This window comes from Felis catus, chromosome E2, assembly GCF_018350175.1.
Source record: "Felis catus isolate Fca126 chromosome E2, F.catus_Fca126_mat1.0, whole genome shotgun sequence".
Lineage (NCBI taxonomy): Eukaryota > Metazoa > Chordata > Mammalia > Carnivora > Felidae > Felis > Felis catus.
In genome coordinates, this window is record NC_058382.1 from 48,443,708 (window position 1) to 48,470,170 (window position 26,463).

At 53.4% G+C, this 26,463-nt stretch overlaps 1 protein-coding gene across 2 annotated transcripts in view; it reads left to right on the top strand.

Annotated features, from left to right (window-relative positions):
* Window positions 1-26,463, top strand: part of VAC14 (VAC14 component of PIKFYVE complex) — a 101,179-nt gene that overhangs the window by 36,183 nt on the left and 38,533 nt on the right. For both annotated transcript variants that reach the window (XM_006941719.4, XM_011290219.3), the window contains exons 13-14: window positions 13,297-13,453; window positions 25,074-25,206. In XM_006941719.4, the coding sequence (XP_006941781.2) occupies window positions 13,297-13,453; window positions 25,074-25,206 (290 nt within the window). The remainder of the gene's footprint in view (window positions 1-13,296; window positions 13,454-25,073; window positions 25,207-26,463) is intronic.

The window sequence follows — 26,463 nt, forward strand, 5'->3', positions numbered from 1 at the left end:
AGAAGCACCCTTCCAGGTTTGGATTCCCAGGATGAAATGAGGTCATGGGTGTAGAATACCCAACACATGTGAACACGTGGTAAATTTTAGCTCCTGATGCTGGTAATCATTTCTGTACAAAAATGGTAAAGATACAGGTGGAAATAGGGAAGATAGGCTCTGTTTTTTCTCCATATCCTTCCTGCCCCCGCTTCAGCAGCAAAAGCCAGAACAGAAGCTGGTTTCTGTCCTCTGTTTCCCTGCCTGTCTTTAGGACCACACAGGCCCTGTGCAGATGGCCAAGTGGGTGGGCCTCACTGGGGGCTCTGGGGCTCGATGTTCGTCTTGAGGTCATAGAAAAACCAAGGGGAAGGCAATGGTCAGTGACACCGACGCCCCTTTCTATAACTTCTCCCTTTCCCACCCCCCTCCCTCAGCAACCCCTGCACCCCTGAGGTGGAGCTGTCTGCCCAAGTCAGTGGGCTGTGTTCCCAGCATCACAGGTGGAAGGGAGGAGCTGGCTGCCTGGCTCCAGGGAAGAGAGGAGAAACGGCATCATCGGCAGAGGGCCTGCCTCGGGACTTCCGGCTGCCACAGCCTCTTTCGGAAGCAGGCCTCAGAGTCCATGGAGATCCAGAAGGGCACACCCCACTGGGGCCTCTGGAGGCACCTTCCCTGGAGTCTTCCCACCTCTTGGAGCTGAGGTGTCCTTAACACTTAAGAGCAGAGGTTATCAACCCAGGAGAGATACCCCCATCTGCTCCCCTAGGCTCAGAGTAACTATGAAGAGAAATTGCTGAGGGGAGTTTATGGCTCGTGTGATGTAGCTGACATAAAAACAGAAAAAAAAAGAATGAGAATCACCTTTCTCAAAAACTTGGAAGGTAGGACTGTGAGGATGTTGTTCCTGGCAATGGCAGTTTCTTGCTCAGGAGCCCATTCACCTCGTGAGGCATGTGGCCATGTCTTAGGAGGCTGGGGTAGCAGGGATGGTTATAAGGATTGATTTGGGGACATCTCACAAACGTACACAGGAGAGCTGTGATGTACTGCGGTCCAGGGCTGCTAGGGCCTTCCCTGTCCTCAACCCCATAGCACATCTCAGGAGTGTCCACACCCATGGGGCAGGGAGCCCTGGGGCTGCTCTAGGCTTTGCTGCGTCCTGAGGGGATGGGGGCCATCAGCTTTTCTGTTTGGGTCAATCCACCACACGTCCAGGTGTTCATTGCCTCACCAGCCGCAGGCTCACTGGGGAACAGACACGCCAGCTTTGAGGGATGATTAGCCTTAGGGGAGATGGGAGAGGATTTCATTTGTTTGCATGGTCGAGGTCCCAGGAGAAATGGAGCAGGAGAACTGAAGAGGTTCTCAGGTCTCAAAAGAGAGAGCTCACTGGGGCTGAGCTAAGTTGCCCGATAGGGAGACAGGTCATGGCTCGCATGAGAGCTGAGTGGGTAGCTCTGGGGTTGTCCTGCAGCAAGGCCGCGGGTGCCGCCACTCCTGACTGTCACGGAGCCCTGTCCCTGGAGCAGAGTAGAGTGAGGCTGCCCTTGGCCTCCTCTGTCCCAGGGGCAGTGGCCCTGTCATCCCATCCTGTCCCTTCTGCATCCCTCATCCCATGTGGTCCCTGTAAATGCTTCCTCAGCCTTTTCTTTCCCAGGGACTCTTGTCACTTTGGTCTGGTGGGTCGGCCAGCTGGGCCCAAGGGCTCATTACCACTTTAAAGGGATTTAGTTAGTGACAACAGGGCCTTCCATGTCAGGGTCTCACCCAGACGGAGGCCCCACACTGAGAGCATCCCCATGGGTTCCTCTTCTTACAGTCCCAAGTGACCAGGGCTGTGTTCTTCTGTCCCAACGCAAGGGTGCTGCTAGTAAAATTGGCCATCTCTGTATCTGCCACAGAAATGGGGACTTCTGCTTCATTGGAGCCCCTTCATCTTAGGGCAGCTCAGAGAGGTGATGACGGCCCATCCAGTACCCCCCGCCACTGGCTGCCTTCAGAATCCACAGTGGGTACTGGGCTCAGACCCCTCCCACATCTGTGGGAGGAGACTGGGAGCAGGAGAGGGCAGAAGGCTGAGTTCATGGGTCATATGTGCTGTTCAGAGTACATTGTTTCTCTTCTCCTGACAAGTTTGCCTGGCACTCTTGGAGTTGTTTTCATTATACCAGTTTTGACTTAAGAGGACCTCCAAGGGTAAGGAAGATAACTTCTCCAAGGTCATACCACCAGGAGCCAGACGTTGGGTCCATCTGATTCTGGAACATCCAAAAGCACATAAGGGCTGACCTCACTGCAGGATAGGGGTCCTCCCAGGATGGAGGCACTGCTTCATTGAGGCCGGCCCCCCTCCCCTCATCAGTTCTGAGTGCACCTTCTCTCTGAGCATTGAACCTTGACCTGCCCCGTTGGGCCACTCACCCTCCCAGGGCATATGCAGAAGGGGTGGGGCTGGTAGCCGGCAGAGAGCAGTGTAGGAAGGGGCCCGGGGAGCAACAAGAGGGTGGCCTCTGCCCCACGCTGCCCTGCTCTCTGTGGGACCCAGCAAGTCCACGACACCCCTTCACCTCCTGTTTTCTGCCATCAGACACAGTTGGCCTGGTCTGTGTTCGTCCCATCCAGCTCTGATGCTGTGTGGTCCTGACCCTGCTCCCTGGAATACTAAAATGGCCTGCTCAGAGTAAACCGTCTTCCATAAGAATGGGGTTTGTTCCTCTTCCTGAGATCCCTGCCTCAGTGTTTGTTTCAGCCCAGTTCTCATTCCATCCACTCTCCAAAACAAACAAAAACAACTCCTTCACCCCCTCCTCTGTCCCCAAGATTCCTTTACAGTCAGGTCACGCCATCAGGTCAGACACAAGCCAGGAAAACGAGGGGCACAATGTTGGGGGCCCAGAACTCTTGCCGAGAGTCCCCCACCCACACCCGGGGAGGTCAGCTGGGGCCCTTGCCTGCTGTAGCTCCCCTGGAGGCCATGCCGAGGACACAGGCACTTGTCCACATGGCTGTCCCTGCGGCTGATGCTGCAGCCTCATTTGGGGGCTCCTGAGAGTGAGAGGAGGGAGGGCCAAGCAGGGAGAAGGCAGCAGGGGAAGAGCCCTGGATTCCACTCACAGTCTGCAGGGACAGCCAACCAGGTCCCACCGCCCAGACAAGGCACCAGTGGTCAACACCAGAAGTCCTGGGAGGATCTGGTCTTCGGATAGGAGTCCTGGCAGCAAATCATTGCCAGGGAGGAGAGAGGACTGGCATAGTGATGGTTCCTATTGCGCCTGGTGAGGAGGCCTTGGGTAAAGGGGCACCCAGACAACCACAGCTGGCCTGGCAGCATTCCACTCTTGGGAAGGCGGCTGTGGGTGCTCAGAGAGTCTTTAGTATTTTTCTCTGGACTTCTTCCCCTGATGTGCAGATGAGGACCCAAAACTGGCACAGTATCGGGTTGACATGGGTGGGGCTGGGGGCTTGCTGCCTGGTACACCTAGGCTCTTGGTGAAGGCAGATGTTGGACTGGGAAGGTTGGCTTCCCCAGTGGAAGGTCCAGCAGTATAGGAGAGAGTCCACCAAGGGCAGCCAGTTGGGGACTGCCTTCCCCTGCGACAGGATTGGGAGCTCTTGCTAAGCCAAGCTGCAGGGCTGAGTGGCCTGCAGGGGTGAGCACACTGCCTGGCCCTGGGCCTGACTGACTACCCTCAGCCCATCTCCCCTTGAACTCAGGAAGTGATCAGTAATCTTACCTAGAAAGGCTAAAGTCCAGTAACCCAGACATTAGCCCCACAGTGAGCCCATCCAGACAAGAGCTGCTGTCAGAATCCTCTGGAGCTTTTTAAAAATCCAGCTGCTTAGGCCTCAGCCTGGACCCCCTGAATTGTGCTCTCAGTTTGGGCCTCATTGCCTGGGTTCTGGTATTTTCCATTCACTTGCTGCCTGCCAGACCCTGCGCTGGATGGACATCTTTGAGTGGGCATGACCTTAGCGTATCTCCATAGCAAACCTTCCAGGGTAGGTTCTGTTGTGTCCCCCACTTCACTGAAGTGGAAACTGAGACTCAGAGAAGTGAAGTAACTTGGTCAAGACCTCGGCTTCCTGAAGCCTTGTCTGTCACACACCACCCCTCCTATCTGCACATCAAAGAGGTCCCCATCGGCGTCATTATGATGTTCTTTGCACGCCGACTCTCCCGTAGCCCTTGTCCCACTTTGGGAGGACGGAGACTGTGTCCAGCACATAGTGTGTGCTCAGAAACATTTTCTGAGAAGGTGAACAAATAGGAGGGACAGTGGATGGCGAGCTGAACCCCTCTGGCCTGCCCCACCCTGCCAGGCCCTGACCCTGCCAGAGCAGACCTGCCTCCTCAGGGCAGGGTGCATGTAGCTGGCAGGTACACTGGGGTGAAGCGGAGGCCTGGAGGAGGGTAGGAGACGGCCCTGTGCCGCTCTCCCGGTTGCCATGGACCGGTGCCCGGAGACAGCTGGCCCCTCGGCTCATCACCTGGTAACTGAGCGCTGACGGTGTGTGTGTGCTGCTGCCGCGCTGTCTGGAGCACAGCAGGCCCTTCCTCGGCCTCTGGCTCACTCTCAGGGAGAATGTAGGACTCTGAGAGTGCACCCCACCCTGGGCAGGGGCCTGGCATGATGCAGGCAAGCGATGGCTGGCATCACCAGGAAGGAGACCAGGGGTGAGGGGACGCACGGGGGGACTTGGGGACTGGCCTCCATATTGCCTTACCCAGGCTGGCTTTTCTCTTCTCCTCAACTCTGAGGGATGGAGGCTGGAATGGTTTTAAGCTGCCAGGACACACACTGTGCTGTCACTGTTAGTGGGATTTAACAGTGAGCACCGGTTGCTGGTCTTTCGCATGTATGGCACAGAACTAGGCACTTAGGGAAGGATCTCAGAGTTTATTAAAAATAAAAGAAGGGGTGCCTGGGTGGCTCAGTCCATTAAGTGTCCGATTTCAGCTCAGGTCATGATCTCGCAGTTTATGAGTTTGAGCCCCCATGGGGCTGTCTGTAGTCAGTACAGAGCCTGCTTCGGTTCCTCTGTCCCCCTCTCTCTCTGCCCCTCCCATGTCTGCATTTGTGCTCTCTCTCTCCCTCTCTCTCAAAAATAAGCATTTTTAAAAAATAAAAGAAGAAAAAAAGAAAGTAGCCTTGATCCCTATAAGCGTGCATTCAAAGTCAGGCAAAAAACAAGTTATAATCCTTTTTTTTTAATTGTTTTTGCTCAAGTACGACCTCAAAGGTTCTTAATCAGAGTGGTTTTCTCAATGGGAAATAAAATAGATCTGAGCCTAGGCAATCCTTTGCTCCCGCCCCCAAATCTAAATTTTTGGCAGGGCTTTCCTTGCCATTGCTGAAGAGGGCTGAGGGACCCGCCCCCCAGGAGATGCTGGGCTTGGCCTGCTCTGACCCCGTTGTAGCCAAAAGCTTTTCTGGGAATACCACCCCTTTCCCAGGCCTGGCCAGGGCCTGATTGCCGACTTCTACAGTTCAGATTTACTCTGTGTCCAGAGCAGGAGCCTCCACTCTGGTGCCGGATGCTGTGTGTGCCTTCTCCCAGAGCTCCATTGGTTCACTGCTCTGGGGCCCACGGGAGGCCCCGTGCCTTCCTCACCACCCTAAGGGGATGCTTCCTGGGGACAGCGACCTGGTTTCCGAGGGTCAGTTCCCCAGCTGATTCCACGAGCCGCGGGAGCCACTCTGTATGTGATCAGGGACTCAAGAGGCCTGCCGCACTGGGCCTATACCACTTGTGAAGGAAGTGGACAGGCTTCTGTGTGGCGAGAAGCAAAGGGCCCCAAGGCTCTGTGGATGCCTGGCCATGGTGCCTCTGCACTTAATTTCAGCTCCACTTCCCAAGAACAAGGAGCAGCCCAACCTGACCCAGATCTCAGGCACAGCCCTGTGGCCCCATTGCTCCCAGCAGAGGCATCAGATAGCCTTGGCAGTGGCCCGCACAGTCCAGGCCTTAGCCTCCAGGGCTTTTAGCCTGAACTCACCTCTCTTGCCAGGACCTAGTTGTGTCTCTTGGAAACACTCTTGCAGCTTCCTTCTGGCTAGGACCAGAGAGGGCCCAGCTTGGGGATTTCCTTCCCTCCTTATGGGGCTGGAACGCTGAGCCAGTTGACATCTGGGGCCTAATCAGCTGACTAGGGACCTAGCCAAACTTTTGACAAAAGTTTCTTGGAGATAAGTGGGTAGAGTGAAGCGAGAGGCCTCTCTGTCCATCCCCTTGGCAGAAGCTATTCAGAACGATCCATCTTCCATTTCCTGCCTGGCGCTGCTGGTCAGCAAGTATTTATTCAACATCTGCTGAGTGCCTCGCCCTGGGACTTCATGTTCAGGAGCCTCAGTAGGAGGCAAAGACAGAACCTCAGCCTAGGGAGTTGGCCTTGTAAAACTCTGGGTCTCCAGCTGTTCCCAGGGTGGTAAAGGAGAAGCCAGGAACAGAACCAGCCGATGGGGGCGGGGGGGGGGGGTTGGTGTGAAGAGAGAGAGAGAGGAGGGAGAGAGAGAGAAGGGAGACTCCCTCTGCGACGGGTTTTCCAGGGCTGCTCTGTGGACAAGGTGTTGGGAGAGGGAGCATCTGGACAGAGGAATAAAAGAAGGGAGGGAAACCAGCACTGCCCTAGAGACCCTAGAGAGTCTGTCCTCAGCCTGCCTGAGTTTTGGGTTGTGACAGCCTGCAATGGCCCCATCCAGATGGTGACTTCCCTCCCACGCTGAAATATGCCCTTTGCTGGCATCAAGTCACCTCCTGGAAGGAAGGGCTTTCTCAGGAATCCTTTGGCCTCCTTGACTTTGCTCCCCAAGCCACAGAAGATGTGCTGGCCCCTCCCTCCCTCCACCCGGGCCTCCCCTTCAGAGTTGCTTTGTCACATGTTTTCTGCACCCGGTTGTCACTGACCCTTTGACTCCGAGGGCCAGCTCACAGCTCACCCCACTCCAGGACCAGGGACCAGCTGATGTGCCTCCCCCCCCCCCAACAACCACCACCGCCCCCGTTGCCATGGCAACTGCAGGCACTCCTGCCCCTGCAGAATATTGCTTTCTTGTAACCTTCTTTCCTCCTCCCTCTCCCCACTCTTTCTCTCACACAAAAAGAAAGCACAAGTGTTTTATATTCATTTTGCAAAAAGCTGTGTAGCGCATACTAATTGGCGCGGCTTCCTCCTGCTTTCTTTGAGCCTTTCCTCATTGTCAAAGCCAGGACTACAGTCCAGTGCGGGCTTGGGCCCAGCCAGCCTCCTCCTTGGAAGAGGACTAACTTTGTGTTTCTAGAGGCCGAGCAGTGGGCCTATCACTGGGGGCCTTTCGTCCAGTTCTTAAGCCAGTGCCCGCAAGCAAGGCTGCTGAGATCACTGTGTCCTTGTTCCAGAGCTGCTCGTCCACAGACCAAGGGGTCTCCAAGAGGGGTGGGGTACCAAAACCCTGGCCTGGCACAGAGATTCAAAGTCAGGCTCAGCCGGAGGGCGGAGCACGGCTCTCCCTTGGTCTCTGTTGCTCTGTCCCAGCACCGCCCCCGCCCCCCCACCCCACGCCGCCTTGACATTGTCTCCCTGGGTCACTCATTCCCTGAGCAGAGGCAGAGTCCTGGCCTAGGCCTTTGTCAGGATTGTTGCTCCATAGTCTCAAGTCCAGCCCCGAGGCTCAATGGGATTTGCTGGTCAGCTGGGAAAGAGCCAGCAGCTGGATTGGATGGCGCAGGAGCCCTGAAGTGGCTCCCACAAATTCCCCACTGTGTCTTCAAGCCATTCCTTGCCCTCTATTTTGGCAGCCCCTTCCTCTCCCTGCATCTAGGAGACTGAAGGAGATGGTGGTGCTATTCTCAGCTCCCATTGTAAAGAACCAGGAAGGTGGGCTGTAAGCGAGTACGAGAGTGCGCGCGCGTGCACACACACCCTCACACGTACACACACTTACAAGTACACGTGGTATTGCTCCAGGCAGGGCTGTCTGTCAGATTTTTGCCAGTCCCTGGGGACTAGAGACAAATCTTCTGATATGTAAGCACTAGAGGAGTGGCTGGGATTACTGAAGGAACCTGTAGACAACAGTTCCGGCTTTAATTGTGCAATTGAAGTGTAATTTGCATTCATTTGCCATTTGGTGTTAAACTTTCCAAAATAAGAGAATTCAAAATGTAAAATAGGCAGTTTTGCTGGCTGCTGCTCTCCAGTGAAGTAGGAGGAGGTGGTACCAAGATGTCCATGCAGATTCTCTTTAGTAGAGAGATGAAATCTGAAGCTCTTTGTGTGTGCACTGCAGTTCCTGCCCAGTCCCTAAGTCAGGACCACTGACCAGGCTCAGCTATGGTACCAAAAATCTCGTAACAGAAGGGGAGCACAGAGTATCTCCCATGATGTTCATGACAACCTTCCAAGGGGAAGTCTCTGTTGGCACATATGGGGAAACAGGCTCCCCATCACCTGCAAAACCAAGTTCAAACCTCTTCGGGCCATAGCTCTTGGGTACCTGCCCCTCCCTATGACTTCCACTTGATTTTCTGGCCATGCCCCCTGCTAAATAACAAAATTTCAACTGAGTAAATTCAAAGATCAGAATGGCTGGGGCGCCTGGGTGGCTCAGTCGGTTAAGCGTCCGACTTCGGCTCAGGTCATGATCTCGCGGTCCATGAGTTCGAGCCCCGCGTCGGGCTCTGTGCTGACAGCTCAGAGCCTGGAGCCTGTTTCAGATTCTGTGTCTCCCTCTCTCTGACCCTCCCCCGTTCGTGCTTTGTCTCTCTCTGTCTCAAAAATAAATAAATAAACGTTAAAAAAAAAAAAAAAGATCAGAATGGCTTTTTTCAAACAATTCATGAAACAGGCAGTATCCCCATGTAGCAATAGAAAGAAGCTGTAGACAAGAAAAGGTTTTTAAAGACAGAAAGGGAGTGGAGAAAGAAAATGACTAGCAGAGGCCCCTGGGTGGCTCATTCGGTTGGGCGTCCGACTTCAGCTCAGGTCATGATCTCACAGTCCGTGGGTTCGAGCCCCGCATTGGGCTCTGTCCTGACAGCTCAGAGCCTGGAGTCTGTTTCAGATTCTTTGTCTCCCTCTCTCTCTGCCCCTCCCCCGCTCATTCTCTGTCTCTCAAAAATAAATGAACATTAAAAAAAAAAAAGGAAAGAAAGAAAATGACTAGCAAAGGATGCACTGTTTCAGGCAAAGTTGCCTTCCTAATGGGACCAGAAGGGGTCTGCCAAGAGGATTATCTCACTAGGGCTGACCAGGTAATTCCATGTTGACTAGCTAAAGGTTACATTCCTTTAAAGGTTAAAGGTTGAAACTACAATTAAGTTAGGTGTTAAATCTTGGTTTGCTGACTTGGGATTTAGCACAGGTGACTCCATTTTGGGCCTGCTGTCTCCTTTTTAACACTCACACCAGCCCCATGCCCCATTCCAGAGCTAGATCAAAGCTTAGCTTCCTGGAATGTGCCACGGGATTCTGGTTCTGTGTCTGGAAAGGCTTATGCTAGTTAAGTGAATGCTTTGAGTGCCTTCCTCTGCCCCCCAGCAAACTGATGGTAAGGTACTTCTGAAGCCTTTCGATCCCCACAGGCCAAGTTGCTGGCTCTGGTTGTACATGCACTGCATTATAAGTGTTGTTTACCGCCTGTCTCCCCAGGGTCACTGTTGAGAGAGGCAGGGCCATCCTGTTTGGCTTCGCATCTCCTCCCACAAAAACAGGCCCTGGCCCGGGCCCTGGCCCACAGTGGGTGCTCAATAGATGTCGGGAGAGAGATTGGAAGGGTGAAGTTAACTGATGGGAAGTCAGGATTGTCTGACCACAAAGCCCAGTATAGCTTATTGGGCTCCGGTTTGGGGACCAGAGTGTTTGAAGTGGACTCCTGATCCCTCGAGCAGATGACTCTGCAAAGAGAGACAGGCAGAAAATGAGAACATTAATTCTAGCTGGAAGTGGGGAGAGCTTCCTCTCCTGGTCTTCCCACCCTGGTAGCCTGGCCTGCTCTGAACATTTCACATAAATGGAATCATCATGCAGTACATGGCCTTCTGCATCTTGCTTCTCTTACTTAACAAATGTTTTCAGGTTGGTGCATTTTATAGCATATATCAGAACCTCATTCCTTTTCATTGCCAAATAATAGTCCAGGACACAGATATGCCATGTTCCGTTTATCCATTTATCAGTTGATGTACTTTTGGGTTTGTGATCTTGTGATACATGGTTAAAAAAAAAAAAATACGTATTTGGTCTTCATTCCTGGTTCTGGCACAGAGCTCCTAAAACCCTTGGAATTTCCTAAGTGTTGAAAATGATAAAGGTGTCTTTTGTTAGGTTAGTGAGGTGACTTGGATGCCCAGAAGGATGGGGGCTGGTTGCCAGGAGGACCAGCCATGTGATGAGAGGGTTGAACTTTCAACCCGACCTTCGAGAAGGAGAGAGGGACCGGCGATTGAATCAGCTGCCAGTGGCCAGTGATCTAATCCATCATGCCTGTGTAATGAAGCCTCCTTAAAAACCTAAAGGATGGGGTTTGAAGAGCTTCCAGGTTGGTGAACACATGGAGATTCGGGGCAAGTGGCACCCCCAGAGAGCATGGAAGCTTTCTGTGCCCCTTCCCACATGCTGTGCCCTGTGCGTCTCTTTTATCTGACTCTTCCTGAATTACATCTTTTTATGATAAACCGGTGATCTAGTAAGTAAAATGTTTCGCTGAGGACCATGAGCCACTCTAGCAAATTAACGGAGCCTAAGGAGGGGGTTGTGGGAACCTCTGATCTGTAGCCACTCATGAGAAGCAAAGGCGACACCCTGGATCTCTGGCTGGTGTCTGAAGCAAGGGAAGGGCGGTCTTGTGAGAGTGAGCCTTCAGCAGTGGGGTCTGACGCTACGTCCAGGTAGATGGCATCAGAACGGAGTTGAACTGTAGGACACCCACCTGGTATCAGAAAAAACACATCAGAGTTGGTGTCAGAACCTTAGGGTTGTTTCCATTTTCTAGCCACGATGAACACTTATGCCATGAACATTTCTACGCAAGTCCTGTGTGGACATGTTTTGGGCCCTCTTGGGAACCACGAGGGGTGGAAGTACACCTCTGGTGACTCTGTTTAACTTTTTGAGGCACAGTTGGCTTACTCCTTGCCTCAGTTTAATTTGAGTGAGTCACTCTCCCACCTGGTTCCCGCGTCTGGTTCTCTAACGATCCCTGATCATTAGACCGTGACTTGTTTGGACAATTGAGCATCTTGAGTGTATGGCCTGTGCTCGGGCCACTCTTATCACGCAGCACCACCCTGTCACCTCCTCGCTGTCTATTCCCCTGTCCCACCCCCTCCCTCTCTGTCCACTTTCTGCCACCGCTGAAATAGAAAGCTTTCTGGGGAGCAGATGGCCTGGACCTCTCCACTTCTGGGCCTGGAACCACTCAGGCCCCCAGCTCTTGGCCTGGGCACAGGGGCAAGTACTCGTTGCTGCCATCTGTCCGGGCTGCTTAGCAGCCACGATCTTTGCCCAGCATGGATACATCATCCCCTGCAGGCCCAGCGGTCAGAATGTTCTAAAATTGCACATACTTGTGTGTGAAAGGGCAGGTGAGTACTGCTCCCTGCCAGGCCATGGGCTGCAGGCCGAGGCACATGGGACTCACCTGCAGCCCCAGCACCTGGCACAGTCGGGGCTCAGGAGGTGCGGAGAGCCTGGGAGCAATGGAGGAAAGCATGCAGTTAGACAGGTGCGAGGTGACATCTGTGTGTGTGAGTGAGCGACGTGTCCGACCGGGATGAGGCCGGGCTGTGGCAGGATGAGAGCCAGACCTCCAGCTTGCAGGGCAGTTGAGTGCTGAACACGTCGCACTGCTGGGAGAGGACCCAGGGGCCAAGGCTGGCAGAGAGGACACCAGGAGAAGTGACATCTGGGGCCGGGCAGGATGAGGCACTAGCACGTTGCTCACACTGAGACAAGAACCACTTTGAAGCTTTGAAGAGACAGTAGTAGCTTTATTTATTTTTTTGAGATAAAATTCCCCTTTTAAAATATACAGTTCATTGGTTTTTAGCATATTCACAAGGTTGTGCCACCGTCACTACTATCTCACATTTTCACCATCCCACAAAAAGCCCTGGAATCGCCTTACCTTGACCACTGTCACCATATTGCGGCCAGCTGGTCTGTCACGGCGCACACAGCCCACCTCCCAGGGCCCCACCCTCTGGTGCTCTGTGTCACTTCCACAGGTCCAGGACCAAAGCCCCCAGTTGCCATGGTAATTCTTGGCCCGGGTTCAGGCAATCATTCAGCGGATGCCCGATGGGCGTCCGCTGAGTACCAGGGACGGCCCTGGGGGCACACCTGTGCTAGGACAGGCACGTTCCTCGTCAGAGAAGAGATGAGTGGGGGTGGGAGGGAGCAGCAGCCCTCCCTGCTGTGTCGTGAGGTAGAACTGGGACAGGTGCGCTGTGCAGTTACAGCACACACACACCACACTACACACACACACACACACACACACACACACACACACACCTCCCTGCTGAGGCAGCACCCTGCTGGCTGTTGATACCAGATGAAGAGCAAGAGGCGGTGGGTGCCGTGGGGGGGGGCGGTGGGGAGAGGCAGCATCTAAGAGTACGAGGGCTTTGGGTGGTGAGGCAGCGCCGGGGAACCTGGTGACACACGGCACTGATTGGAGCTCACTCTGCCATTCTCCATGCTGAACTCTGTGTCTTCCTTTCCTTGGAAGAACTCAGCAGGTAGGGGTCAGGCCTGTGTATGAACATCAAGGAGGCAGGGGTCAGGCCTGTATATGAACATCAAGAAGGCAGCTGAGAATTGAACAGTGTGTCTAGAAGTTAGGAAGTCCTCGGTCTTGGAGCCCAGAGACATGTTCTGAAGGCAGAGGGTGGCCTTGTGTCACCTCTGCAGAAAGGTCTGTTCTGTGGCCTGGTGGTGGACCGAGCTGTGGCCAGCACACCAGCAGTGTGGCCTAGAGGGCACCGTTGGTCCCTCACACAGGTTGACTTTGGGGCGTTGCCAGTGTCCCCGCACAGACTGCACCCTGAGTTCCACATCTCCTGGGGACCTCTGAGGTCCCTGCTCAGGGGACCAGAGAGGAGTGGTCATGAGAAAGCTTACTCAGAGTCTAGCTTCTTTCCTCCACTTGCCCTCACCTTCTGCCCATCTGTGTTCTCTCCAATCCATATCTTTTGTAGAACTTTCTGAACACTGTTAATAGCCATAATCTTGGTGGCTCTCACCAGCCTGTCACCCTCTGCAGACCCTTCGCCACCCCCTGGCGGCAGCTCTCCAGAGGCCCTCGTCCTTCATCCTCTGCTTTTCTCCCCCAGGTTATCCTGAAGGATCTGGAGGTGTTGGCAGAAATTGCTTCCTCCCCTGCAGGCCAGACAGATGATGCAGGCCCCCTTGATGGCCCTGACCTCCGGGTCAGCCACTCAGAGCTTCAGGTGCCTACCCCTGGCAGAACAAACCTGCTGAACACTTCTGGTAAGTAGTGCCCTTATGGTTACAGCCTCAGGGGCCCTGGGAGTGCTAGTGCTCGGTCTCCTCCTGGATCAGGCACTCCTTTGGGCCATCCCTCTCAAGCCCCAGATCTCTCCTGGGGTGTGAGCAGTCAGAAGTCCCCTCTGCTCTCTGAGAGGCAGGCGGACCTTGCCCTCCTGTTGCCTCCCCACCCCCATGAGAGGCCTTCACATCCCCTTTTCCTCATCGTCCTGCACCATTCATACTTCTGAGCCATTTGCTAAATATAAAACCATCTGAGTCAGCGGATCCTCTCTTTTGCTGGGGCAGCGTCTCCCCAGCCAGGAATCAGGGGGCTTTGGAGCCTTGAGTCTCACAGGTGGAAGACCAGGCAGCCATTTCCTTCCTCATTGGGGAGCTAAAAATAGCAAACAACATGGCAGGCAGCCCAGGCCGGAGAGGGGTAATTCAAACAGGATGTTTCCAGGCAGTCCTTGGACATGAAGGTGGCTGTGGTGTTCCTGGGGCTCGCCCCTTGGGGTCCTTCCAGATAGCAGGTGGCTCTTCTCCCTGGGCCAGTGCATCTCCCAACTCCTTCCTCCCAGGCAGACGCCAGTTTCCTCCGGCGACATCATCCTGGAAAATGCCAACGATGCGAGTTGATAGGAAAGTCCCTAGCAAATCTTGGGTGTTCGCCTGGGGTGTCTCTTTGTCCCCTGAGTGAGCGGCTCTTGATTTCCAGATACGAGGTCCTCGATGGCTCCTCCTTTGATGCAGAAGCCAGATGTCAGATCGATTCAGGGCCTTTCGGCTGCAGCTCCCCTTCCACTGCTCTAGCAGGCAGGGCCTCCGAAGGCGGCTGGTACCCGGCCCTGTGTACCCCTGCTCGGTGGTGCCACTGGGGCCCTGCGGGCCTGACTGCACCCCAGGGCTGCCGGGCCGAGTCACAGAAGGCCCGTGCGTTGAATATGTCTTCCTGGTGACACTTGATGTCAAGGGCTCCCCCAGCTCCTGCAGTGGGGTGTCACATAGGACCCCAGGCTTTAGGCCACTGCTGCTGCACATGTTCTTTCTGCAACTGGTCCCAAGTTTCTAGCTGTCTCTGACTGAAGCAAGGAAGGAGTAAGGGACTCTCGTGGCAGCCCGGTTTCCTTCTCTTGTTTCTCCAGGATGCAGTGGCTTCCTTGCCTAGGAGCCCGGTTTCCTCCAAGCAGTCAGAGGCCATGGCCGGGAGGCTCCCACATCCTGACCCTGGGACACTTGGTGAGGGTCCCACCCTCTGTCCCACAGCCCGGGAGTCCGTTTTCCATCCTGTGTCCCACATCAGCACTTGGGGGTCCGCCTAAATTCCCAGGGACAGATGGCAGAAATGCCAGGGGCTGAGTGTCGGCACACAGCCGCGATTGGGGGTCCCACTGAGAGAGGAGAGGAGCAGCAGCGAGGGGATGAGGGTGACAAGTGACTGGAAGAGGGCAGCAGCCAGGAGAAGGCATCCGCGGGTCAGAGCCAGCCCTAGATCTCCCTCCCCAAGAAGCAGTTGTCTGGCATCTTCTATCCTCCTCAGAGGGGAAAAGGAGAGAAAGCCAAACTGAGGCAGCTTCGCCCTGGGCAGGGGAAGGACACCTTCATCTCTGGACTCTCTGGGATTTGTCCCTCCATTTCTGAGGTGTTTTCTTTTTCTCTGGGCACCAAGAAGCTGATGACTAGAATGCTTACTCATTAGTGGAGGGATGGGCCGGAAAATGGCCTGGGGCCCAGGTGGGGTGTGTGCCCTGGGGAGGCTCAGACAGGGAGCTCCTCGAGGTGCCATCTCAGCTGCTTGGGAGTAAGAACTGAGAGTGTCTTCGACGGCAACGTCCTCTGAACCTTGGCTGCTGCTGGCCCTGCCAGGATAGGTGGGCCCCTAATGAGGCTGAGGTGGTGAAGATTTGCCCCAGCTCACCAGGGCTGTCAGACTGGCTCACATCAGCCAGGGACTCACCCTGAATTCTTAGAAAAACAACCAAGTATGCCAGATGGGAAGAAATTCCATCCTGGAAAGAACACCAAGGAAGTGCCTGCAGCCAATAACTCTTCTTGCTTCAAGGATACACGGTACCGTGGGCCATGTGCTCTTAGCCTGAGACTCACACACGTTCACTGCACAGAGTGTGGGAACCACACGTGCGTGCATGTCCACAGCTGGCACCAGATTTTTCAGATGGGTTCATGATTTTAAAAGGTTAAGGTCAAGTTCAAACCAGTAAGAAGCACATAGGAAACCAAAGTTAGGCCCTGTCCCATCTCCTGCCTCAGCTGCCTTGGGGAGGGCACTGGCCAGGCACCAAGGATGTTGGGGTTGGCTGTTTAGGTCAGAAAGCATGCGGGAAGTATACACTCATTCATCTGTGGGCTGCTCTTTCCCCCGTTGCTTCTCAGGCATGCAAGAGGGTCATTCTGTCTGTTTCCATCTGGCCGTGCACGGGGACAGAAGTTACAAGGCCAGACCCTCTTCCTGTTTGGATTTTGCTTTCCTCTGGCCCTCTGGCTCTCCAGGGCACAGCTCTGAGAACATGCCGACTGCAGAGCACCACCACCCCCGCCCCCCACCGTAAAGGGTCTTTCTCTGGAAAGCCAAGGAGGCAGGGAGCCTAGCAAAGATGAAATCAGCAGCATTTGTAGAGAAGCCTGCCTGCTCACTGGGTCTGTAAACTCAAATAGTGCAGATTTAATGCAAGGGTTGGGGCAGCATCACATGCCTCGGTAGTGCCACAGCAGTGGTCCCAGGGCCCACGAGGCAGAGTTGCCCACACAGGATTTTCCTCCCACCTGTGCAAACATCTCTCCCTCCAGCACAGAGCCATGCAGGCAGAAGCATTGGTCTTGCTTCTCCCACCCCACTTCATTGCTGACCTTCACAGAGCCCCAGGCTGGGACCTTCAGGAGTGGAGCTGCCTGGGTGGGCAGGCCTGAGAAAAACCAATAGAGGGATCCCACATTTTGCTGTCTCTCTAGACTGTGATTTGGTGAAATGAAATGAAAACGACCACTTGGGTCTCCTATGACTTGGCGACTTTTGTGCATTCTCTGCCCGTCTCCACTCAGGGAGATTCTGGCTGAGGCCCCCTGGGCTCTGGGGAGAGGGGTGATGAGCTCCCTTTGAGCAGACCTGAGGGGCCTAACCCTGAGTCTGAGCAGAAGGCTCAGCAGAAGCAGGAGACCTCTGGGATCTGTCCCCCATTTGAGATGTGCCTGGCCCTCCTGGGGCCTGAATGTTCCTGCTGCAAGGGAGGGAGCAACCTTGGCCAGGCACAGCAGCAGTGTGGCATTCAGGGGCCAAAGATCACCCCGGGACTGATGTTTGCACCCCAAATCCCATCTTTCCTATGCTTCCTTTCCAGCCAAGGGGGCACATTCTTGGTGGGATAACTGCTCATGTTATCATGCCCCACAGGGCTCTCTGGTCCAACGTGGAATTTGATCCCAGTTCTAAAATCATGGGCGGAAATGAAATGTTCTGATTCCATTTCATTCCTTGTAGCCCAGGTTGGTGTGGCCAAATTCATAAACCAGTTCTAGAAGAAACCCAGGAAGCCATCCCTGGGCATTTTTCCCAGTAGTAAGGGTGACTCTAGTACATTGAGCTTGTTTGGACCGGACACTGTTCTGAGCACTTCCCATGTGTCAGCTCACTGAACCTCACGGTGGGTGAGCCCAGCTCCTCACAAGAACCGTGGGAGGAAGCACCGTTGTTATTCTTACCTGGGAGGGGGGCTTGCGATAGGTGTTGGTGCCGACCTAGGAGCTTAGCCTGAGAGTCTGCTCTCTTTACTCCCGTGTTAGAGGACAAGAGCACTTGCCCAGCACCAGAAGCTTCCATCGCTCAAGATGGGGAACAGAGCAGCAGTGGCCAGGCCAGCAGTCCAGGCTTCTCCCTTAGGGCGTATCCTGGCATAGCCTTTGAGTGTATCCCTTCTCTTCACAGTGACTTCAGGCACCCCATTCTGGCCTCAGCCACCTCAGCAACTCATCCCTCTTGCTGCCTCCAATTCCTCCAGCCACACCAGACCATTTCCCAGCCCCCAAAGCCTTCTCTGTTGCTCTTGGAGCCTTAAAAGGCCTTCTTCCTACATACTCTTCAGAGAGTGTAAAAGAGCATAGGTGTCAGGGTCAGGAAAATCTAGGTTGTACTCATCCCTAAAAGGCCAGAGTCACATGCCCAGTAAGGATCAGTACCTGTCTTTCAGAGTTTGTCATCGTGATGGAAGGAGGGGGTGCCAGAGCTGGCCACGTTGTCACCACTGCTGTGTCGAAGGCTCCCCGAGCACCACTGCCCAGGCCTTCACTAGTCTGCAGGTGGAGAGCCTCACCCTCTCCATGCCAGGCCCAGTCTCAATGAGGGACCTGAGGCCCCTGCCTCCCATCTCCCTTCAGTGCTGCCCTTGGCCTGGCCCCGACTCAGCAGCAGTCTTTCCTGATGCAGCCTCTCTCTCCTGCCGGGTCAGCTGGAAGTTCCTCCTGGGCCCTGCCGTGGCCCATTAGCTTATCTCTTGCTCTGAACCAGGCAGCCGGAAAGCCTCCCAGATTTGGGCTGCTGCCGGGGGCAGAGGGCTCCCCAGCCTCAGCTGGGCCGGCTTAGAGAAAAGAGTGACTGCCTCTTGGATCGAGTCCCATGGGTGCTGCGGCTGCAGCATCTCAGCCACCCTTTCATCCATGCAGCTGAGGGGTTTGGCCCGTCCGATTCAGCAGACTCCATGCCTCCTAAGACCCCCCTGTATCACAGGCGTTTGCCTCCCTTTCTTCCGGACCCTTGGTTCTGTGGGGGAAGCTGCCCCTTCCCCACCTGCGTCCCTGGGTTCCATGCCAGCCTCCCGGTCATGCAGCCCCCTCCTCAGAGCAATTCTTGTGCCAGGCTCTGTGCTAGGCTCCTCATCCCTGTGAAGTTCACAGACAGGAACCAGCCCTGGATCTGCCCTGGGCCCCTGGCCTTTCCTCTACGCTCTCTGGGTGGCGGATCGAGATGCCCATGCGAGGGACTGACCGGGCACCTGGGCCCCAACCCACAGAGGGAGAGGAAAGGGGCTGAGAGGGTGGAGAGCTGAGCAGGGACCCTGCTGGGTCTGGGCTGGGCCACTAAGGTTTTCGCATCTGGTTTTGTTGAACTGTAACTCACATTGCCTATTGAGGCCAGAGCTATTTTTATCCTGACATGTGAGGCTCCTTCGCGTCATAGCCACAAAACTCAATCTAAAACATCCCAGGGAAGGTTGTTTGTGAGACGTTCTGCAGATTCTCATGTCGCCACATCAGGTTTCACTTAGCAACATCTGCATGGCTGGCTCCCTGGCCGCCCACCCCACCAGCCCGGTTTTGTATACAGAGCGCTCCCGACAGCATCTGTCTGCCCCACGGCCAGCCAGCAGTCACGTGAACTTCCTGCCAGAGCCCACTTCTCCAGACTTCAAACCAGAAATTCGAGGCGGGCGGCATTCAGCTGAGGGGCTGGTCCTTGGCAGGATCAGGGAATGGAAACCCCGCTCTCCTTGGCCCTTCGAAGAGTGTGACTCTCCTGAGACCCAAGGCCAGGTCGTTCCCAGCCACCCCCCTTCCTGGGCCCCAGCTCACACCCCATTTTGGTGGGCCTGGAACACTGCATTCGTCAATGCCACCCGAGTAAAAGCGTCCCAGGCCTGGCGTCCCAGCGCCTCCCCTGAGCACAGTGTTGGAGGGCCTGCCCAGAATCAGGTGCTGGGGTCCTGTCCAGGCTCTGCCCCTTCCTAAAGGAAGCCCTGAGCCCAGGGCTCCACTCTGCAAGAGCGCCCGGCCCTGGGACCCCGCTCTGCAGGAGAGCCCGGCAGAGGTGGCTTTTATCAGAGCTATTGAGAAAAGAAGCCGATTCCCTGCCCAGCTGTCGAGGGTGAGGTGATGGAGGGCCAGAGGTGGACAGAAATGGCCAGCAAGGCACTTTGCACTCCCACGGGGAGGAACAGGCTGCAGTTGGGCAGAAATTCGTTCTGTTGAGAGAGGCCCATCATCCATGTAGTCACACTCCCGGCATGAGTTTGCTGACTCGCCGCCCCACCTCCTCCTCCCCCTGCAGCCCTGCCTGAGAACGTCTCTCAGGTTCTGACTCAGGCCAGCCGGGCCTGAGGGGCTGGTTAGTCAGAAAAGTGGTGGGCCGGTGGGAAACGGAGGCAGGAGGAGACCGAGTAGGTCCTCACCCTGTCCGTGGTGAGCACTAAGCTGCTCCCCGTCCCTGACCACCCCACCCAGGAAGGGCTGCCTCTCCTGCCCGGACCTGCCATTTCTATACAGTTGGGCCAGGATTGCAGTGAGTTTTCTGAGGCTCCCAGCCCAGTTCTGCAGAGGCTCCTCCTCGAGAGAGTCCATTCTGGTGGGTGGGAGCCTGAGGGACAAAATTCCCTACCCCAACAGCTGCAGGCCCCAGCAGGCCGGGCCCCAGTAGCTCCCTGACACTCCCATAAGCCTGGTCTGGGTCGCAGGCAGGCTCCCGGCCCCCCACTCAGTTTGCTCTTTGTAGCCTTTAAACAGTTGGGAGCGCTGGGAGGGCTGAGCTGTGGAAGCTTTCCCAGCAACCACTACTGTGAGAATGTGAGTCACTTGACGTGGCTTCTCCCAGATGTCACTCTGCCCTCCTCCTCCCTCCCACAAAGGGCCTCAGCGCCAGGGGCCGCGTGCAGGCCTGGACATCGAGAGTTGATTGTGCGGCCCAGAGGGGGCTTTGGCTGAGAAGACCAGGAATGTGTTCAGAGCAGCCCCAAGCCTTTCCTTGTGCTGTCTTAGGCCAGCCATCAGCGGAGAGACGGGCAGATCTGCCTCCCCGAATGTGGGGCTGGGGATGGGGGAGTCACAGATAATCATACCCTCTTCTCCTCACAGCCTCCCTGCCTCCCAGCAGAGCACTGTGACCGTGTCCCAGATCTGAAATCTCTTCACTCAGAGACTTTCCAGACTGTCCCCCAGCCCTCAGTCATCCATTCGAAGACCCAGAGAATGGGAACAGGTTGCCCCTTGCAGTGCTCTGTTGGAGTCATGGCGTGTTTGTGAATAGCAGCAGCCCCCGTTCATTGGGCACAGACTGTGTGGCAGGCCCCGGTCCCAGTACATTCAATGTGTTGTCTCATTTAATAAGGGCTCTTCTTGGGGGTGCCTGGCTGACTCAGTTGGTGGAGCATGCAACTCTTGATCTCAGGGTTGTGAGTTCAAGCCCCACCTTGGGCATAAGGATTACTTAGTAAAAAAAAAAAAAAAAAAAAAAAATTTAACTGAAGGAATAGGGGCTCTTAATGCCCCCACTTTATAGATAAAGAAACCGAGGCTTAGGATAAGAGACTTACCCCAAACTGTGCCGCTAGTAAGCGGTAGACATCTGATCTGAACCGGGTCTAATGGATTCCCAAGCCTTTCTCTAAAACACTATGCTTGATGTTTCCGCCTGCCCAAGATACCGGGCCCTTTGGAAATGGAGACTGTAGCCCCGCATCAGGGAGTATTTATGATCACTCCCTGTTTGGTTCCCTTTGTCTTTAGGAACCCAAATGGTCCTAAGCCTGGAAATGACGTAGGTTGGAGGGTATATATACAGAAACAAGCCGACAGGGATACAGGGAGCCATCACAAATGAGCACCCAGGAGAAGGTTCCAGTCCACACACACCGCCAGTGTTGGGGGTATGCAGCCAGGCCACCGTGGGCAGTGTGGGGACAGGGAGGAGGTACTTTAACAGCTGTATCTGCAGCCACCTCTTCAGAGATCAGCCCCAGCTGGGCCCAGGGTAACTCAATCTGTAAGAATGTGACACTTGATTCTGCAAACAGCCCCACTGGGCCAGGGAGCAGAGACTGTTTGCCATTCCAGAGTCACTCAGGACCTCCCAGGCCAGGCTGTTCCGGGCAGGGACCCAGAGCAACACTCTGCAAACATCAAGTTCAGTGAGGCCTGCTCTTGAACTGGCCTTCTTACTTCAGGCTCGCCCCTTGCATGCAGTTCAAGGGGGCTGTGTAGAGATTCTCAGGAGAGAGGACAGTAGTTTGAAGGCGTGACTCCTGGTAAGGAATGCTCACAGACTGATTCACAGCTGGGAGAAGTGAAACAAAAAGGCACCTTTTCCAGTTCCCAGCCACTTCCCCACCAGGAGCACTCAAGGACGTAAGGGAAGTCTGAGTTGAGCAAAAAACTACTGAAAGGAGGATTTTACTGCTTCTTCTGACCACTGACATCTAATGAAGTCAGCCCATGGAGCTCCCATGTAGGGCTTGCTTCTGGTACTGTGGATGGTTCCACACATTCATGTTTTGTGCTTGGGGCTGATGCTTCTGGGAGGAGATACCCCTGACACAGCCAAGCTTGGTTCCCTGTTTTATGCAGGCGTGTGGCCACCCTCTCCCTGGTCTGGGGAGGAAGTCAGGGCTTTAGAGCCAAAGAGAGGCCAGCCTGGAAAGTGATGGCCCCGATGTCTCTGTCAGCCACTCTACTTCCCCCAGTGTCGTCCCTGAGTTCCCAGAGGGCGGCGGCCAGGTGCTTTCTCCAGACAGTATCAGTGTCTCTGTGTCCTCAGTATTGGCAGGGTCTTAGCCCTGGTCTTCTGCCTCCTGCTTCCTAACTACTAGCCCCAAACCTCCCCAAGCACCAGTGCCCAAGTGATGGGCGGCCTGTGTAGCTGTTGGGAACATGGGCCCTGAAGACCAGCTGCCTGGGCTCAGAGACCACCACTCACCGGCTCTGTGTCTTTGGCTAATCCTCAGCCTAATTCACAGCTTCTCCACATATATGATGAGAATAATAATAGCACATATTTTCAAGTATTGATTTGAGGATTAAATTAGATACTATGCGTAAAGGTTTTAGATATGCGTGGCACATAGTAAGTCCTCAGTAAATGGTAACTGCTGGTTGGCTCTTAAGATGCCATGTTGGGGAGATGTTGGTCAAAGGGTACAAACTTCCCATTAGAGGTTAATAAGTTCTGGGCATCTAACATAAAAACAGTGATTATAATTGGTAAGACTATACTTAAAAAGACTATACTTGAAAAATGCTAAGAGAGTAGATTGTAAATTTTCTCACCACAAAAAACAATGGACAGATGAACAAAGAAAAAACAAATGAAGGTATTGGCTAACTCCACAGCTCTATGGTAATCTTTTTGCAATGTATACACGTATAAAAACAATACATTGTGCACCTTAAACATATATAATGTTATACGTTAATGTTACCTCAATAAAGCTAGACAAAAATACAATATAAAAAAAAGTAAAGCATCTAGGGGCACCTGGGTGGCTCGGTCAGTCAAGCATCCAACTCTCTTGATTTCAGCTCAGGTCATGATCTCACAATTTGTGAGATCAAGCCCTGCGTGGGGCTCTGCACTGATAGCAAGGAGCCTGCTTGGGGTGCTCTCTCTCCTCTTTCTCAAATAAACCTTAAAAAAAAAAAACAACAAAGCATCTAAAAAAGAAAGCCGATATCATATTATACTGGGACAGTTGGAGATCCATCTACATGCAAAAGAATTCAGACTCCTTCTTCACACCATAAACAAAAATTAAAATAGATCAGAGACCTAAATGTAAGAGCTATGTTTTTGAAAAAACAACTTTTAGAAAGAAGTATACCAGTAAATCTTTATGACCTTCCCATCCACTAGGATGGTTATAATCAAAAGACAGGTAATAACAAGTGTTGGCAAGGATGTGGGAAAATTGGAACCTCATGCCCTGCTGGTGGGAATGCAAAACGGTGCAGCACTGTGGAGAGCAGTCGGGCAGTTCCTTAGAACTTACACATAGAGGCACCATAGGATTCAGAAATTCCACTCGTGGGTACATAGCCAAAAGAAATGAAAACCTGTACACACAAAAACTTATACATGAACGTTCATAGCAGCATTATTCTCTTTTTTTTTTTAATTTTTTTTTAACGTTTATTTATTTTTGAGACAGAGGGAGACACAGAATCTGAAACAGGCTCCAGGCTCTGAGCAGTCAGCACAGAGCCCGATGTGGGGCTTGAACTCACAGACGGTGAGATCATGACCTGGGCTGAAGTCGGACACTTAACCGACTGAGCCACCCAGGCACCCCTATTCTCTCTTTTTTTTAATTAAGTAAGCTCTACACCCAATGTAGGACTTGAAGTCATGACCCCAAGATCAAGAGTCTCATGCTTTACTGACCGAGCCGACCAGGTGTCCTGCAGCATTATTCTTAATAGCTAAAAAGTGGAAGCAACCAAACATCCAGCAACTGATGAATGGATAAATGTGGTATATCCATACAATGGCAGATTATTCAGCCACCAAAAAATGAATACAGAGTGGACACAGACTACAACATGGATGAACCTTAATTAACTATTATGCCAAGTGGAAGAAGCCACATACTATATGATTCCTTTAATACAAAATGTCCAGAATAGGCAAGTCCATTGAGACAGAAAGTAGATTAATGATTGGCAGTAGCTGGTGGAGGGAAGAATGGGGAGTGACAGCTAGTGGGTGCGAGATTTCTTTTTGGGGTGATGAAAATGTTTTGGAATTAGTGGTGATCAATGCGCAATTTTATGAATATACTGGAAACCACTGAATTGTACACTTTACAAGGATGAGCTTTATGATGTGTGGATTGTATCTGTTAAGCTGGTGTGTGTGTCTGTGTGTCTGTGTTTAAATGCCCTGTTAGTGCCTTGGGCAGGGGGGATGAGGATTCCTACTGTCTCTAACACCTCTTCCCAGCAGTGCTGTTACAAAAGAAAGACGAGGAAATTCCATAGGTGTATGAATATACTACACGGGGATCAGCCAGGCATTCCATCAGCCCTGCTCTCATCCCTTCCATGCCGGATACCTTGGCGGAGGGGAGCGTATGCTGGGCTGGATCTGGGAGAGGGGCTGAATCTGGCCCTTAGTGTATTTTCAGCTGGGATACATATCAGAGGGATACCCCGAATGTGCTTCTGGTTCTGAAGACAACTCTGCGCTTTGGAAGTCTTTAGAGTACTAGTCTAAACGAGCGTCTTGGCCCAAAGAAGAAAAATGACAGATTTGAAAACACTGAGTGAAGATTGAAGCCCTTGGTAACATTTTGTCAGTGTGTGCTGTCTTCGATCCAACAGGTGTGCACGTCACATACCTTTTCGTGAGCCCTGTTGGGAAAGGAGTGTGAGTTATGTTGACTTTTGGTGTCGTGTGCCTCTTTCATCCTTTTTTTCTCTTTTGCTTGTCATGTGTCCTTAACGAGCCAAAATGAAGCCCAAGTGTGTTTTATTTACTGAAATAATAGGTACAGGTTTGTTTTCTAAAAAAACAAAACAAAACAAAACAAAACAAAAAAACAAAAAAACTCCTAGCACACATACCAGTGGGTCTTATAAATAGAAGGCGTTCAGTAAGTAACTGGGAGAGGTGGACAGGTAAATGGGTATTTGTGCAGTAAGCAAAGTTGTATTTGCTTATACATACTTGCATAGCCCTTGCATTTTTGCCATTAACCCGAGGACTTTGATTAAAGATTTTTCCATCACCTTGTTACACACAGACCCCACCACCGCCTTTTTTGGCATTTACAATTGTTTATGATCTGTGGGGGTCCCGTCACCCTGTGGACACATAGAGTAAATCCCGGCTCTGTCCCTTTCTCTGCAGGTACCAAAGGCTTAGAATGTTCTCCTTCCACCCCTACCATGAACTCCTACTTTTATAAGTTCATGATCAACCTTCTCAAGAGGTTCAGCAGCGAACGCAAGCTCCTGGAGGTCCGAGGTGCTTTCATCATCAGGTTAGGCTCTGTGTGCCTTCTCTTCCTCACACAGCCACGGTTTTTTATGTCACACCATTGCGAGAAGGCGGAGCAAGCATTTTCTCTTTCACTTCTCTTCCCTCCTTTTCCTTTGCGTTTGTTCTTGAAGAAACAAGCCTCCCTCACACCGGGCGGCTGGTGCTGCCAACACGAGACAGGTCAGTGTCGCCGTTTCTCGCCCAAATGAGGTTTTCACTTATTGAGACGCTTTTCCCCTGAGGTTAAATGTCCTCTCATTAAATGCCCTTGTTTGGAGTCTTTGGGGGAGAAAGTAGGTGAGCCAGATGGAACGTGAAACGGGGCTGTACTCAGGTGCCCAGCTGCCAGCATGGGGTTTGACCAGGCAGAACTGGGTTCTTGTGTCGTGCAAGCCTTGTCCTGGACAGTCCTTTCTAGGCCTCTAGAACTCCCAGCAGCAGCAGCACGACTGAGTCTGGCCCTTGGCCTCCCCGTCGGCTCCAAGGAGCCAGGTCACCAGAAGAGCGACTGTCAGGGCACCAAAATCTAGGTGGGGCACGAATTTCTCCAGGCCTCCCAACAAAGCCAGGCGGAGTGGTTTTCTGGAGTAGTCTGAGTGGCCTCAGATGCTCTACGGCTGTAGTTCTCAGCCCTGGCTGGCTGCCTGTTAAGTCGCCAAAGGGTCTCATCCTGACCCATGAAATAAGCAGCTGGGGTGCTGGGTACTGAAGCTGTCCAGGATGCTCGGGAAACTGAACCAGTGTGGTCCATGGAGTCGGGAAGGCGCCTGAGGCCACCTGCGGGGTCCAGGGGCTGAAGGGGGATTGCCAGCAGAGGGTCCAGCCTGAACAGAGCCCTCAAATCAAAAAGCGTGGAGAGTTCATGTTGCTGTGATCCAGAGGGCAAGGGGGAGAGGGGCCCAGCCTTGCTGGACACACCAAGGGTTGGGGGCCTCACCCAGAGGCTGGGGGGTGGGGGGAAGCCACGGAAAGGGCTTGGATTAGGGGGACTGTGTGACCAGATTTGTGTTTCAGGGGTGGGTGGAGAGAGCAAGGCGGATGTGCGGGAGACCAGATGGGAGGCTGTTGTCCAAGTGGGAGATGGTGAGTGCTTGGTAGAGGGATGGGAAGAAGCAGCGGCATTCTGTAATTCGTAAGAAGTATCATTAGTGACCGATTACCTGAGGGCCTGAGGGGACAGGGTGTTGGGAATGACACCCAGGACTCTCGTGTGAGCACGGAGTGGCTGGTAGTGGCAGTTCCTGAGAGGGGAGCCCTG